Source organism: Trachinotus anak, unplaced genomic scaffold (genome assembly GCF_046630095.1).
Source record: "Trachinotus anak isolate AG129_WGS33_773 ecotype Australia unplaced genomic scaffold, CSIRO_AGI_Tana_v1 ptg000010l, whole genome shotgun sequence".
Taxonomy (NCBI): domain Eukaryota; kingdom Metazoa; phylum Chordata; class Actinopteri; order Carangiformes; family Carangidae; genus Trachinotus; species Trachinotus anak.
The window spans coordinates 14406204-14423071 of NW_027273861.1; the positions used below are offsets into that span (position 1 = coordinate 14406204).

General features: G+C 39.3%; 2 protein-coding genes across 3 annotated transcripts in view; one reads left to right on the forward strand and one right to left on the reverse strand.

The window, feature by feature from the left end:
* faf1 (Fas (TNFRSF6) associated factor 1) overlaps positions 1-7239 on the reverse strand; it is a 60793-nt gene extending 53554 nt beyond the window's left edge. The window contains exons 1-3 of the mRNA XM_071487780.1: positions 6922-7239; positions 4100-4168; positions 89-135 (exon numbers count right to left, since the gene is read on the reverse strand). Coding sequence (XP_071343881.1) covers positions 89-135; positions 4100-4168; positions 6922-6981 — 176 coding nt within the window. The 5' untranslated portion in view covers positions 6982-7239. The remainder of the gene's footprint in view (positions 1-88; positions 136-4099; positions 4169-6921) is intronic.
* Positions 7240-8553: 1314 nt separating this feature from the next.
* cdkn2c (cyclin-dependent kinase inhibitor 2C (p18, inhibits CDK4)) lies at positions 8554-15877 on the forward strand. Of its 2 annotated transcripts, XM_071487781.1 has the most exons (5): positions 8558-8777; positions 9087-9176; positions 9977-10109; positions 11313-11670; positions 14672-15877. In XM_071487781.1, exons 3-5 carry the CDS (start codon positions 9978-9980, stop codon positions 14674-14676), a joined length of 495 nt encoding a protein of 164 aa, XP_071343882.1. In that variant the 5' UTR covers positions 8558-8777; positions 9087-9176; position 9977; the 3' UTR covers positions 14677-15877. The 2 variants fall into 2 exon arrangements, with proteins under 2 accessions (XP_071343883.1, XP_071343882.1); XM_071487782.1 differs by lacking the exon at positions 9977-10109 and having other exon boundaries at positions 8554-8777.
* Positions 15878-16868: the final 991 nt, after the last annotated feature.

Below are 16868 nucleotides of genomic sequence, written 5' to 3' on the forward strand. Positions count from 1 at the left end.
AAACATGATCTCAGGTAATATTCATTCAGTTTTGTCAACTGATACATTTTCTCTGAAAAAAAGGTGTAGCAACATGGGTTATTATTACCTTTGTAAGATCCCATTCTCCTGTGGTATCACTCCATTGATGGCTGCCTGTAATAAAAGGGGAAGTAAATTATACAACAAATGACAATGACATGTTCTTGTTTTATTTGATGCATTGCATCAATGACCAGCTCTTTGTTACTGAAACCAGTTGACTCTATTCTGTCAAGTTCAACCTATCCCATCTTCCCATCTTTCTTTTTTTTTTTTTTTTTTTTTTTTTTTATAAACAAACAGTAACCATCACTACTTTGCTTTAGAGGGACTAGTAGATATTGTTGTACTTCTTATTAATAAAATGAATCTAAACATTTTTTGACAGTAACTAAAAGAATCCCAATACATTTCCAAACTAACTCATAGAAGCTTTTTTCAAATACAAAGGCACCTCTCTGTAAATTGTGTCCCTTCTAGTTGTGATGTACCATAATTATTAATAATTATTTGTTGTACAAGATAACTAGTTGTTCATCGTGCCCTGTGAACTGTAACTTCAATATTAACTAAATTAATGTTAGTTAAATTAACATTGTGGAACAACATAAAATCCTGAAAACCTTTTTTTTTACCGATTTGTCAGTGTCGTGTCTTACCCCAATCCAAAAATTAACCTTTTTTTTCCCCAAGTAAAAGCGTTCTCGAATGGTGGCTTGTTACCTGCAAATGTGACTGGTTGGACCAACTAGCCAGGCCATGTGTAACCTGGCAAAATTTACCAGTTATACTTTGGTTGGTTCTGTAACATCATGTTTCTCAGACTGACAAACTGTGCCTGATATTTGCTGGCTGAAAGGATTCAGACTAAACCTGCTGAAATGCAACAGAGAAGGACTGAGCAAACAGCACAAACAGAGCTGAAAGGACAAACATGACAGTAACCACTGTCAGCTTTGCACTGAGCTTTTGTTTGAATGGACAATTGGTTCTCTCAAACAATCACTATTCCTCACTGCAAAACAAGCAAACTCAAGTTAAATGTTATGTCCTGCTCTAATTATATCCCCTTTTATTTTTGTATTGAATTAAAGGATATATGTAATGACAATGAGGGTCTTACATTTACACTGAAAAACAACCTATTAAAGTGTTCATACTCCATGAGATAATGGATGAATATCTTCAACAAGACAAAGCTACCTGTCATTCTACAAGGCAGATTCTAATAGACAAGACAGTACAAATTGTTCAGGTGCAAGAAACGTTAAGGTGCAATGAAATTCATGACACGGTCACCACAATCATCTCAGTCCCACTAAACATCTTAGGGCTGACCTCTTATGTGAAACACTGATGTCTGCATGATCAGTTTACCAGGGAGCCACACATTCCTTGTTGGTAAAGAGCCACAAACTGTGGTTATCAGTACAAAACACAGCCCACTGTAGTACTGAACAAGAGTCTGGTAACTGAATGTTCGACTTTGCTGTGCCTGGCTTTTTGCTAATTATTTTATTTTCTTATGTTTTTTTTTGAGGTAAAGATGTCCTTGAGTGTCTGAACTGACATGTATGATCCTTTGTGTATTTCACATTTTCAGGCAGTATTTTTTCATAGTTTTTATCTCATTGGTTACATCGATTATCAACATACAAGGCTATACAGCTACTATATGTTAAAAAGGAGAGGAAAGGACTCACAAAATATTTTGACGTGTCACAGAAGGATGTAAATGGTGTAAATGATGAAATGAACTATTTCTAAATTCCATTTGGCTGCTTCAGTTTAAGGACCCTGGTATTGTCATGGTTCACTGGGACACTTGAATTAAATGGAGTCATTGTTTATTTTCTTAGTAACATGGGATTTTCCTACCATGAAAAGTTAAAGTTATAAAATGCAACTTTTCCACATTCATTATTAAATTGATGTCTACAGAAATGAGTAGAGCTATGTTATATAATTTCCTCAGTTGTGTAATTATGTTCCCATCATTTCTCAAACCTAGAGGTCAAAAACGGACTTTTGGCCAGTTTAAGCCACATTTTTAAGATGCACCTTTTAAACGTTGGTTGTTTTCAACTGTTTTTTGAGCACATGAAGGATTTCAGTCATCTGATGTCTGGATCTTAAGTCATCAGCAAAAAAAGCAAATGCCCTGGTACGTTATGGACAAAAGGACAACTATCCCTGAACGTCTGGATCATAAGTTATCAGAGAAAAAGTCAAAACAAAGGTTTGCAGCAGGCACAGTTTGCAACTCTCTGACGTCTGGTGTCTGCTGTACTGCACTGGCAAAACACTGACTTTTAATGTCAAACTGCTTTATTCTGTGTTTTTACCAGTTATTAATGACTAAGTCTGTTTGATTTCGAGAGGAGGGAACTCTGTGGATAATTTGGCTGCCGGTAAAAACCTCTTGAAGGAATCCAAACTGGGAGAAGCTGCTTTATGGTGCTTATGGCAATGATGGTGAAGACAACAACTCCCATGATCCCATGCTACTTCAACGCCATCTTTTGTTATTGTTTTGATTGAGAGACACCTAGCGGCAGAAGTTACATACTGTGCGTTTATAGTCTACTAAGAACAAGTCCAAGAACAGCTGAATTGAGGGAAACTGGACTTGGGTATAGATACTTGAAGACGTTTCACCTCTCATCCAAGAGACTTCTTTAGTTCTGAGAGAACATGTTTAAGTATCGACAAACAAGTCCAGTTTCCCTGGATTCAACTTTTCTGGTATAATCCTGACCAGGACTCCTGAGAACCTTCAGACATACTGTGAAGAGGGCATACGGCTAAACACCACAGTATGTTGTTGTGCAGGGTATAGACTGCATAAGGTACCTAAAGGATTAGAAAGGCATTTATTGTACCTTTCACAATACTGTTGCTGTGACATTAATTTAAAAGTAACAAATTCTAACCTTTGAGTATGAAATCCCTACTGTAGACTCAAAATGTGCCTGTTAACAAGTTTATAGTTTGCTTATTTAGAGAGAAAAGAGGGTTTAGTCATTTTAGATTAGTTTCAAAAGATGTGCATTTACAGTAACCCATAGAGACACACAGTCAAAGTAAAAAGTTAGTAAAGTAAACAAACCTTTAATCGGTTTGGTAATTAGCCACTTTGAGTTTACCGCTTCGTTTGTAGAGGAAGTAGCTGTTTGAGTGATGTGTCGGGAGCAACAATAATTCACACCAAAGAAGACAAATAAAGTGGGCTGGATGAGACAGCTAGGACAATGTGGTTTTGACAAATCGAGTGCACTTTGTGTGTAAGGACTGACATCACAACAGTATATTAGACATATTGTGGCATAAATGACATAACCACACAGATGGGCACTGGAAGAGTGGATGTGGATGATACTCAGTGGAGCTAGAGAGCAAACGCAGCAAATGTGATAATTAATGAATGTAGCTATTGTTTTTAGATCGTACCACCCCACTCCTCAATACAGCATATACACATATACACACAGACACAGACACACACACGAGCAGATTTGTTTTGTCATTGTTTACAAAAACTACTAGCTACTGCACAGAAACTGCAAGTCATCAGATTTACAGATGCAGTGAGTCCAGGCCCCAGTGTCTGTCCTGCCATTGCCTGGACTACTGCTCGTGCTGCTGCTGCTGCTGCTGCTGCTGCTGCTGCCTGTTTTGAACTCCTGCCAGCATCAGTCTAAATTTAGACCTACCCCCTCCAGTATCAACCTCACAGTAAAGGGCTCCTTATTTTTCAGATTCATCAGGACTTAATACCAACCTAGCAGGACTTTTTTTTTATCATTATTCTTTCTTACAGTGTCAACATCTCAAATCCAAATTCACTCTGCCAGCCCTCTCACGACACACTCACTCTCACAGTCACTGCAACAGTGATAGTCCCGTCGAGATGCTGCCTGCTTCACAGAACATACTGGGGGAAATGAGGAAATAATCTGGCCATTACAAAACTACACAGAGTGTGTTATTGGATTTTAACTGCCCTCTTGAACTTGCAGGCTAGATGGACTAAGCCTGTCTGTCAAAGAGTAATGTCAACTACAGATAATGAACTTACCACTAAATCCCAGTTATTAAGCTCCAACAGAGTGATTGCCTCTGCAATGTTGTCAATTCCAGTGCAAGCCTGTGAGAGGAAAAAACAAAGAAAAAGGAATTACAAAAGAGTTTGTTATGTGATAGGCGGACCTGCTGCAAAAATACATTTCAGAGCAAAACACAGGCAAAAGACTGAAATCAACAATAACATTTTTAACTCCTATGGTACTACCCATAACAACAATATATTAAAGTGGTGGCAGTCTTCAAAAGGATGACAACCACTCAGTGTTGTCTTGATCAAAAGAGGGCCACCAATTTCCTCAGTATTCTGCCTTAACTTGAGTTATTTTCCAGGTTTCTGAAAAGACATTATGCATACAAGTTGGTGTACGTAGCAGTTTTCACCTGCTGGAGGTTGTATCCTGTACAAAATGATACCATGAACTCTTGCAAAGCAGGCTAAACATAGTAAGTTCTTCATAGTATAAAAGGATTACAACACTTCAAAGTGAGTCAGGATATACCAATTCCAATTATAGCTTGATGATATTCAAGATTCAGCTCCTTGTAATTCTTCTTGAAGTGTAAAATAAGAGAGAGGATCCAAAGCCAAAGGCATCACATCCTTTCTTGAGATGACCATTCTGTTAGTTTAACTGACACAGAATCAAAACACATGATCTCAAATAGCAAAACATTACCAGCATGACAATAAATTGGAGCTTTGACACCAGCAGCGTTTAAAAGCTGATATCCCTCATGCAGGTGTGAAAAGGCCAAGAGCAAGATCAACATTCAAAGAATTGCTTATATTTTGCAAAGAGCAGTTGAGCGCCATCTTCTGCCATGTGTTTCCAACCTTGTGGTAACAGTATGTATTTGTACCTGTGCCAAAGATAAGACCACCCAATCGGTTGAGTGATTCTAGAGCAGTAACCTTGACTTCCTTAGTCATGTAATCATTAAAGAAGCTGGGCAAAGGGCCCAATAAGACAATATGCAGTTCGGCTAGAGGGCAGGTGTAGGAGATGATGGTGCAAACTGCTTTATTAATATTATTAGCTGGATTGAGAATAGTTTGTCAGGGATAACATTAAGTGTCTAAGTAAATGGTATTTTTAGACACATGCTCCTCTTCCATTGATTTTCCTGAGTTGTAGGAGCCAGCAGGGAAACAGGCATATCGTACAGTACACAGATGATACTGTTGACCTAGGTTTATTTCAAGGGCATGGACTATTGAATATACTGGACTACTAACCTATTATGGATGGGTTTATTACCTCTTGTGAAGAATATTTTGTAAATCTAAAACCAAGGATGTGATCATCTTATTTAGGAGTAGGTGCAATACTACCCTTCAGGTTAAAGAATGACACAAGGGACAATGTCAAGTACTTAAGGACCATAAATGATATCAAGCCGAGAATGTTGACAGGGAAAATCTGTAAAAAAAGGACAGAGACAGACTTTATTTCAGGCAATGATTAAATGTTTAAATTGGAGATAATAAATTTAAGTTTTACAAGTTTAAAGAATCGGTGCACTTGTTTTAAATCTGTTTGTGTCGAAGTTTACAACGTCTGTCTTGCACAAAAGAGCAGTAAAATACTTGGCAAACAATAACATATTCATGTCACCTCTGAGCAAAACGTGATCAACAAAACCAGGAGCATTATGCCCAGTTGAAGAATCTCAGTTTTTATTTTCAGAGTGATGATTGCTGAAAATGCCTACAAAAAGAGAGGCATATAATGCTACTTTAACCACTATGATGTTTTCCAAGAAATCACTGTTTGATTCTTTTAAATTCAGTTTCAGTGAACATCATCTGTCTCATGCAGCATAACTCTGGCACACTACTTAACCAGACTTCCAGAAGTCACATAACACCTAAGGATACCTTACCCCATGTTTGTCATTATACAGAATCTCAATTTATTCACCTGAAACACAGTTTCACAAAGTTGTGACACTTATTGCAAAAGTAGAAAGATTTATTAACTCAACCATTAGGAAATTAAAAGAATTGCCTTGATTCTGGAGCACTGCAGCCCTGTATGGGACCTATCATTGCAGGAAACAACTTTAAAGTGTAGTGTTTTCTTGGCGTATTTTGATTCCAATTAGATGAAAACCGACAGATATTAAGTCTGAGTTTAAGTTTGAGCCCTATGAACCGGCTTTGCAAAGTGGGGGTGTTAGCAGCTTAATTAAACAACACAACTATTGTGGCCTGTCCTCATCTGAATGAAAGACACATCCACTCTCAACCCCGTCTTCAAAAGCAACTCAATCAGGGACGCTAAATTACTGCCAAATTGAAGGGGAGGCATTCTTGATAGCCTGAATTTCCTCACTCTCAAAATAGGCTTGCCTGCGTGCAAACCGGGCAAAGAAAGATCTGGTATCTCGGAAGGTCACAGTTTCTGACGAGAACTAGAAAACCAGACAAAACAACTGGCGACGTGTAAACAAGCTGACAGTTAACGAGAGCGCCGTAGCTCCTCTTTTAGCCATATAGATCATCGTTATCTGTCAAACAAGCACACTTGAAACCGGCGAAAAACGCTAACTATGCCGCTGTTTAGATGGGCAGCTTTGGACCACCGCTCTCTTGTTAGCGAAATTTCAGATAATAACTGTCCCAAGACTCAGTTAGCAAGCTGTCAGTCCGTTAGCTCGGCGTGCTAGCCACAGAAAGCTCAGCTCGGGTCTGGTGTTTACGGCGGTCAGGTCGTGTGGACTGTTGTTGACAGCAACCCTGGGCAATTCAACAACAACAGGCAGATTACTAAACACTGATCACAATGATTGGGACATGCAAAAGAGACACACCTGAAAGTCGGCCAGAATCATTTCTCTATCCATGTTGCTATCGCCGCTTTCGGAGGCCATGGCAATGACTGGCTAAAAGCAATTCTTCTTCCACTGGCTCCCGTCGCTTTCTCGCCTCACAGAGGGACACGAAATATAAATAAAACACTTTACTTAGACGTGGCGACGAGTGAGAAGTTGGCAAATTGGAGATGTTCAACTTTGTCGGGATTTAACAGCTCCAGATACACAAAAAATCTGTAAAGTAACGTTACACTGTTCAGTTATCTCATATCATTATTGTCAGCTCCATCGCTTTACGGCTGCCGTAAAACAGTCAGCAGATGTGGTAAAAAAAAAAATGTCGAGCCGAGTGGGACGTGAAATGATACCAACAGCTGACTTTTGTGTGATTTTATAAACATGGCCGTGTCTCTTTTTCATACTGTTGCCACGAAAATGTGCCCTTCTCTCCAGCCCATCGTCGTTTCACTTTGTGCTTCAATACTTAGACAAACCTGTGCAGTTTGAAAATTCAAGCTGTCTTGGATGTTTGCTCAGATATGTATTCCCTGGTCTCACGGTTTGCTATCCTGTACACGGGGGGGGGGGTCCCTCCAGCTCAAGGTCCTGGACATGGAAGTGTTTTGCCACCAAAGGAAAGTTTATAAGACTAACTGCTGAGGTTCAGGTCAGAGTATGTATCTTTACACCTTCTGCTACCTTCTGGTTCAATAAATTAAACTATTTCCCCACACTCCACCTCACTGCCTCAGACTCACAGCTGCAGCAGGCCAGAAGACAGAGGGCAGACACCTACATGGTATGTGCGCAAAAACCCCCTAAACTCTCAGGCCTATAGATGCAGTGGGATTTCATTATGGAGCTGATAGTTGTTTTTTTTTTGTTTGTTTTTTTATTTCCTTTAAAACAGAGAAAATCAGGCCGATGGGGTGAAAAAAGTTTGATGTTACATCTGCACAGACAGCAAACTAACGCGCTCAACCTTCAGCCGGGAGAGAAAGAGAAATTTGGCTGCCAGCTGGTCTTTACGCATAGCTCCAGAAAGCTCCAGACATGGGACCCGTTTTGATCTTATTATTATTATTATTATTATTATTTTTTATTCAGTACATCACACAAAGTCCGGATGAGTGAAGTGTTCACGCCTGCTTGTTGGCTATGAGTCGTGTCACAGTGGGCACCTCCTCACAGGCGCTCCACTATCGCCCTTGCAAAACGTCAGCGCATTTGTTTTTCCACACACGCACACGCACACGCACACACGCACAGCAGGCCACAGCAACATACACCTGACCTCTGCGCCGCTCCAGACGCTGAACCAAGGGGCGATATAAAATGCGGTCGCTAGAGGGCGGCATGAGGACGCCAAACTGATGGTGCCAGAAACCGATGACAATATTTAAATAAAGCCTCCACGGCTCTTTTACTGGAAATCATAACTAGAAAAGATGAAGCAATGCACTCTCATTATATCAACATGCGACAAGTGCTACAATGTAAAGGCCTGCCTCCGCCTCTGCCTCTACGCTCTTATCGCCGCTGCGCTGTCACAGCATCATGGTTCCTTTTCCCAAGCTCCGTTAAGATAGCGTCCCGCCTATCATTGCTGTATCCAATCACACCAGGTCATCTTTTTTTTGTAAGAATTTCAAATATTATTTACTCAGCTAAGCTGCGAGGGGGCAAAACACGCTGTTTCTCACAGCTCAGTCTCCTTTTTCAAATGAGCCACCCGCGATGTTCAGTGAGGATATTTCAGTAGGAGATTTCCTCTCTTCGGACATGTGATCTATATCAGAGTTTGAAAGAATTTCAATCGGACATCGCAGTGACATGGCGGATCATCGCAGCCGGTAGGACTAAAAATGAAACAGCCTTGTGACTGTGCGGGGCAGATCGGCTCCGCTCTCTTAATTTCTGCCTGCCCGTGAAATGCTGACGTTAAAACATGGTAGCCGAATACAGAAACGCACTTTTTTATATTTTGGTCTATTATTTTGAAAATGAGCGGGAAGTGACTGTGAATGACATCACGTCGTTTGATACTGTGTGCAGATATCACCATTTATTCGTTCGTGTTTCTATTTATTTATGTATTTTGTTGCTTGTGTTATTTTGTGTGTGTGTGTGTGTGTGTGTGTGTGTGTGTGTTGTTTTTTCAGCGTTGGACTCGGTTAGAGAAAAAGATGGCACCTACTGACTTGCTGTATGGAGGAATTAAGGCTTGTGTTATGGTTTTAATCTCATTTAGAGTAAGTTTTTGTTGTTTGTTTTGCTTGTTCGTTTGTTTATTTTCCGAATTTCAATTGCATAAATTTAAGCTTAGGTTACTAAAGTTATTATAGCCATAGGTATGGTTATATCCTGTGTATAGAAAAATATTTAGGCCTATTGTTAATACTTACGGCTGTGGGTCTCCTATAGGATGAGATTTGTATATAAATAGGCATCTAGGAAAATGTACACAAACACATAAAGCTCTCCACTTAGTGCACTCAGTTAAATTCAGCACATGCCCCAGATGATCACGAGACAGTCAAGGATACAAAATAGAGCCATAACACGTGGGAAAATACTTTGATTTTGTTTCCACTTGAGCTTCAGTGCCACCTGCAATGTCACAAACAAAAACAGTGCAAAATCCACGTCTGCATTTTCGTGGATGGAGCTGGGTAAAAGTTGGAAGTACCCTCCAAGTGACTTTCAGGCCTAGCCTATTTTCTTTGTTTGTTAGCACTGAAGAGAAGCTCAGATATAAAAAAGGATGAAGTGCCCGAAAATATATGGAGTGAAATCATACACTTTGCGTACATCCTACTCTCAAAAATAAGTGCCACTGGGCTTCTTTAATACAGAAATGCAAAAAATATATATATTTTTTTACAGTGCCAGAATATGAGCTGTGTAGGTCATGCCCACGTATGATGTAAGTGGGGGAGGGAGGTGTTATATATTTGACCACCACCTACCATTTTGGATTCTAGAAATTTTCCACACAGCCTGACAAAAACCTTGGCTTCTCTCTTTTTATATGTTTTTTTTTTTTTACAAGAATGGGTGACACCTTACTGACTGATAAGCTCTGCAATGCCTCTGCCAGGGGGGACCTAGATGGTGTATTGTCTCTGCTGCAAGCTGGAGCAAATGTCAATGGATTTAATAAATACAGCAGAACTCCTTTACAGGTTGGTGTAGACTTCCTCCAAATTCGTTTGTTGAAAAAAATAATTTAGCAAAACGTTTGTCTGTTCATGGTAATTGAGTAAGTTTAGTGAGTTAGTTTGCTCATGGTGATTTAATTGTAGGCTGAAGTGTGACAAACAGGCTGTTTCCTTCATTTCCTTCACTTCCTCGTGGTATAGGAAAAAAAAAGGTCTAATCATATTTTATCTTCAGATATCCAGTAAGCTTTGTTCCTTGTTATAGGCTGTGAAAGTAAATAGTCTAAAGGTCCATAAGCAGAGGGCTAGGGTTAGTTGCAAAGAGGAGATTATGCTGTGGTCTAAATATCCAAAATCAAAATAGCTAGTTTGTTGACCAAAACTGTTTTGAAATCTACAATTCTGCTGTAATTAATTATTTCATGCCATATTATCATAAATATATTGAATCTTAAGAATACATTTGTGTTTTCTTTTATGAAGATGTTCTTTTACCAACAGCCTTTTCACACTCTAATGTGGTTCCAGCGTAGAATCTTTGCACTTGATCCTGAGAAAGTTAGTCAGATATAAAAAAAAAAAAAAGAGTCCATTTTATTGTTACTGTAATGACATAAGTGCATGCTGCAAAGCAAATTAAATTTGAGGGTTAGTGGTGGAGTGTGAGAGGAGCAACAAAATGGTGGTAATGAGGAAATAGTGGCAGAGGCCCTGGTGCAGTTGCACAACATGCCTGCCCCTGGAAAGATTTTTTTTTTCTTTCCCACAGGCTGCACTGTGTTCTTATACAGGCGCAAGTCGATAAAGCTAATGCTGATATATACATATATAATAAAGCCATTACTACAACTTGTAGTAATGATAATATTAACAATAACAATGATGATAATAATAACCTATTTATAAGCATGTCATTGCAGAGGAGTCTTTTGGTCCCCTCATCTTAAAAAAAAACCTGATTTAGGATATAAAGCACATTTCATATGCAGCTCTAATTTTATTGAAATGTTAAAAAAAAAAAAAAAAAAAAAAGTTACATTATGCTTTGGGGCCTTTTATAGGTCGAACTGCTAATAGACCATTATTAGTTTAGCACTAATATTAATAGCATATAGCCTTTAGGTAAAAAAAAAAAAACAACAACAACAAACAAAACAGAAAACAGCCTCCTCATATGAGTCAGGCCGCCTGTATGTTTGATGCTGTCCTCATCCTTTCCTCTTCCAGGTGGTGATGCTGGGGAGCAGCGCCGTGGCTCAGGCTCTCCTGGAGTGGGGCGCGGACCCGGACCGGCCGGACCCACGCCTCGGGCTCACCGTCACGCACGACGCCGCGCGCGAGGGATTCGCGGACACCGTGCGCGCGCTGATGGCCCACGAGGCGGACGTCAACCTCCCGGATAACCATGGCAACCTGCCCCTGCACCTGGCCGCCAGGGAGGGCCACCTGCAGGTGGTCCAGCTGCTGATCGGACGCACGGCGGACCCGCAGGCGCCCAACGGCCAGGGAGACACCGCCGGGCAGCTGGCGCGCCGCCACAGCAGGGCGGACACCGCCGCATACATCGACCAGTATCTGAGCTCAAGTGAGTGGCTTATATCAGCCTTTATATATTGTCTTAAAATGTTTTTGTTTTTTTTCAGTGCAATACTTAAGGTGTCAGAACAAGGAACCCGCCGTGGTAGGATTTCTTTTAGGGTGACTGCAGCGGAGGCCGGAGTCATCCTGTCCGATGTGAAGCTGAGTGGGAGCCCTATGCTATTTTCACCTACAGAATTTTTACAAATAAATAATGTGAATGTTTGTTCCCCAACAATAAAAACAAAATGTCACAGGAGAGAAAAAAAACAAAAACAAAAACAAAAACAAAAAAAACCACTGATGTGTATGACGGAGTTCATAAGACAGTGAAGGCTTCACAGAGCTCAAGCTGCTGAGATGAGCCTCTGTTTTCTGAAGAGAATGAGGAACATTATTCGTTGGTGCTTGTAAAACAGAATGAATGTAACCTGAGATTTAATTTGGATTTTTGTTACGCTGTGGTCGTGGTTAAAAAAGACTGGCTGGGTAAAAAAAAAAAAAAAAAAACCGGGTTACTGCATCTCTATGAGCGGTTTATTCTTAGTCGTGCAGTAGCCTGTTCTCAGCAGTGAGGGCTGGCTATGGGCTATGTGAGTTTCATTCAGCAGTCCAGTGAACAAAACACCTCAGTCCTGCAGCCCTGTGACAGAACAGGAGCTTATACATTTAAAGTCGCCTGTAGCAATAATCATATTATTATATTTTTAGCAGAAACACAGACCTGGTATGAAAGGCTTTTCTGCGACGGCTGTTTCATAGGATCTGCAGGGACACATCTTCAGCAAGCCTGAAATATATAAACAGATGGGTTTGTTTTCAACTAAACGCAGCCCAACAATTAGCTTTTTCACTTTGAACCCTGTGATATTATTAGCCACCACTTTGTGCCCCTTTCATGTTCGCGTTGTGCGTCGCGATGACAGGGCATCCATCCACGAAATGAATCATTTGGCCACCGCCCTTTGAAAGTGTGCTCATTTTCATCTTTCACGTTTCCATTCTTGATTAATAAAGGCCCAGGGCTCCGATCAGATTTGTTTCGACAAACAGTCACAACGGGACCACAAAAAAAAAAAAAAGGCAGACGCTACCGAAACGTTTCCACAGAGAGAAACAGAGCAGGGAGCTGAGAGGCACTGAGCCGACAGTCGCTTTCGTTCAGGTCTGCTGCCGGTCGATCCGGGGCTCAAACCTGTGAGATGTTTCTGGGCAAGACTGGAGGTTATACGCGCACAGTTGGTTATGAATAAGGTTTCTGCGAAGGTTTCATGAATGAACATGTGTCATATCAATTCAACTTCCCCCTGTAAGTGGCAAGTAGTAGGTGTAGGTGTGAGACAGATGGGGAAAAACGTTTTTATTTTGTATACGCGCGCGCACACACACACACACACACACACAGGGACTATTACTATAAGCAAATTATTTGACCAGCATTTGTCGAGGAATGATTATGTTTTTGATCCATATAAGCGTGTGATCACTGGAACTCCTGAGGCTGTTATTGTTATAGGCTGTAGGTATCTAAATGTATCCAAATTCATATTATTGCTTGATATTATTTAATACATGTCAGTAAAATAATATTTTTCGCTCCGGTTATATATATATATATATATATATATATATATATATTATATTTCAGCTCTAAGTCCGTGTGATTCTTATAAATACATGTATTCATATAAATATGCGCACGGGTCATGGGCCTGTTTAACTTTTTGTTTATTATTATTGTTTTAGCTGAATGACATTATGGTCGCCTTTTACAAACTATTTCCTCTTAAGTTAATTGCCCTTTCAAAAATAGAGACTGAAAGAAGGACTTATGAGAATAAAAAAATTAATATTTCCTTTTGTGTGGTGTCTTAAATCTATACCTCTCTCACCCCCACACTCAGGCATCTGAGAGTCCTATGCGCGAATCTTTGAGCCTGCCTGTCTCGCACCAGCGTCTGTGGAGCCTGCTGAAGATACTCATACCCACTGATAGCGCACCGTAGCTGTGAAGCTGGTACAATCCTTTGAACCCGTGTGTGTGTGTGTGGGGGGGGGAAACTGTGGCGCTTACTGTAGGCCGCGGTTTCGTTTTCAGTTTTATATCATCTGTCTCCACCCTTTTGTTGTGACTAATTTAGATTACCCCATCTGTGCTGTATGTGACAAATAAACGGCCGAGTAACGACGAGTTATAATTTCACAGTTTTAGTTCCGCTTAAGGATGGGGATGATCACCTTTCATGTCCACAGCCATGAAAAAGCCCCCTGCAGCCTTGCCCAGGTGACACAGACAAGACCTGAGACGGACGAAATGTTGCTTTACGAACCAAAAGCCACGTTTAAAACAGTGAGAAGGTCTTTTGTGTGATTTCTCGAGCGCACAGGCCTGAAAGCCGGGCTTTAGAAGAAGTGGGCAGGTCTTTTTTTTTTTTTTTTTTTTTTTTTCTTTTTGATTAACAAGAGAGGAAAAAAAAAGAAAAAGTAACAGGAGGAGTCAACCCATATATGGGCCTCAGTCCGGGAGTCTCAACCGTATAGGGCTGCGATTGGTTGGATACTGCGAGGAGGAGGCTGATCCACAACTGGACGTGAGGCATTGAGCGAGTCAGTGTGTGAGGCTAGTCAAACCTGCAGTGCCTAAAGAATAAAAACAAATCACAAAATATGATATATTCTGTAATTTCATAGCATTGACTTTTATGAGGCTTCTTTTTTTTCTTTTTTTTTTTTTTGTTAGAGCCAATTTTCTTTCCATTTTGAAAATCACATTTTGGTTATAAACAAAATAACCAGGTTTATCTTTTCTTTTACTTTTATGGATCTGTGTGACATAATTAAATATATACACTATTATAATACTTTATATGATATATTTTTTATATTACACGTCCATGTTAATGCCTATATTATTGCACTCATTTATTTCCATTATTGTCACTTAGCGTTTAAGTTTGGATAAGAATATATTTGTGATCTAAACTCATTAATTTTTTTCTCTCTCACAGACTAGATGAGGAGGAGGATGATAATGAAGAAGAGAACTTTCATTGTCTTGGATTCTTCATTGTCTCAAACCTTCTTGAGCTTCTGCTATTGTACCTTTTAAATACGCTCATACGTTAAAAGTTTAACATTTTATATTCTTTAAAAAGCCCAGCTTGTTGTATTTCTGAATTGGCTTAGTAATGAGTGGACTGTTTGGATATTTACACACAGCAACATTTGCATGCTGTTTGGAAAGAAAAGGGGAGACCAGGAACATATTTGTGAGTAAAAACTGGTAATTTGGGATATAAAAAAACAAAGTACACGATACTATATTTGATTAATATATGGTAATATATATAAAGTTATACATTCTACTGCTGCAATCCAGTACAAAAGCTATACATATTCTACGTTTACAAAGGAGCAATTTTTGTTAAAACTTTCTGGGAAGTGTTAATTCAGCTGTTCATAGTTGAAATTGTGGTAGTGCACTGGACTGGACCGCCCCACCCCCTCATGTTGTATGCCCACCCCATTTACATGGGATGGGCATACAACACATTAGAAACATTAGAAATATTAGAAATAATTCTAAATGTAAAGCGCTCCCGTTCAACACCACTGAGTACCAGAACCTCAATAATAAACATAGCTGAATTAACAGTGTCAATCAAAATTGAACGTTGTTATCTTTATAAGAGTAAACTCTATGGCTGGGCTGTTGTATTGCATTGCCTCAGTTTTTTTTAGTAAAAAAAATATTAGCTATAGGTGCAAAGAAAGTCTTACTACTGCTGCTATGTTTCAATAACACTTAGTCACTAACACATGTGAACCCTGAGTGAATATGAAAGAGATGATGGAGAGACTTCAATGGAAGCCTGAGTTCATGTACAAAATGAGGAAAAGAATACATACCTGAGAAAGGGACTTTCTCCTGTACAATGTGAAATCAAATACAACAGCATTAAGTGTGAAGTTTATAATGGACAATATGTGACGAAAATGTTAATTCAACTTATACTGCAGGATGCTGCATTTGAGAGGTGTGTCTAACAGTGTGACATATAATGAGACATGAGAAAGACAAAATGTTATATAAATACATTCCCCCCTCTCTGCTCTCTTTCTCTTCTTGCTTCTTTCTGTGCTGCTTGATTAATGACTGTAAAAACTGAAAATGTGGCTCTGTAGAAAATGAAATAATAAAAAACAGCAACTAATCCAAGCTTGTTCCCAATTTTATTATTTTGTGTGTGTGTGTGTGTGTGTGTGTGTGTGCGCGCATTATGACTTATTTAAAAAATATAGGGATAAGAAAAATCACAATGACTTTTTCAGAATATCTATAGTCATAAACTAATTAAGACCATATTCTCACCAGCTATTTATATGTATTCTGGGCTATGCCAGCATGGTTCAGTCAAAAGGCAGAACTGTCATGGGCTACAGATAATGGTTTGGAACAAATTTGGTCCCAAAACATATTAAATTGGATATTTCTGTGTTTTGTTGTTCAAACATGCAGGGGTATCGTCTCATTTAGTTTTGTAAAATCTAGCTAATAGACCTTATTCATTTTTTGAGCTTTGGACACAAGTGAAGAATAACATCACCACCATAATGACCTTTAAAGAGGAATTTTTAAACCATGAAAATTACTTGAGAAGTATTTATATGATCATATCAGATAATCAAAAGAGTGAGTTGGTACATAAGTCAGGCAGGTATTTTTGTAATTATGGCAGCATCTGAGAATAATTCCAGGCCAATAGTACGAATTAACTAGTGAAATGATGAGAGAAATGTTCACAGAAATCCAAAATTAGGCCAAGTTGTCAGAAAAGCCTTGAAGCTTTTGTGATTGGGCTAACATTAAACAAAATGCTGCTGTTATGAAAGTCCATAAATGATCATATTTAACAAATCTGACACCATATTTTACCACATTCTGGATAACAATGTCTAGAATGTCTTACTCTATACCTGAAGTTGGCACAAATTGCAACCCTTTAAATATTATGGATGCTATGTATATGGTACAAGTTCACTCAAAATAACTGAAAAAATAAAACATGAAATGTACATCTACTCTTTCTGGTGTCCACACAGAAAAAAAAACACATCCACTCAGTTATATTCTGTTGTAATGTCTATTTATTATTTGCCTGTAGTACATAGCATATGCATACTTATGCTTACAAAAGCATCCAT

What these genes read in the sequence shown, in the direction of transcription:
- cdkn2c (XM_071487781.1), top strand. Translation starts at nt 9,978, where the DNA reads ATGGGTGACACCTTACTGACTGATAAGCTCTGCAATGCCTCTGCCAGG. An exon ending in ACAGCAGAACTCCTTTACAG is followed by an intron (nt 10,110 to 11,312) that starts GTTGGTGTAGAC and finishes TTCCTCTTCCAG; the next exon opens with GTGGTGATGCTGGGGAGCAG.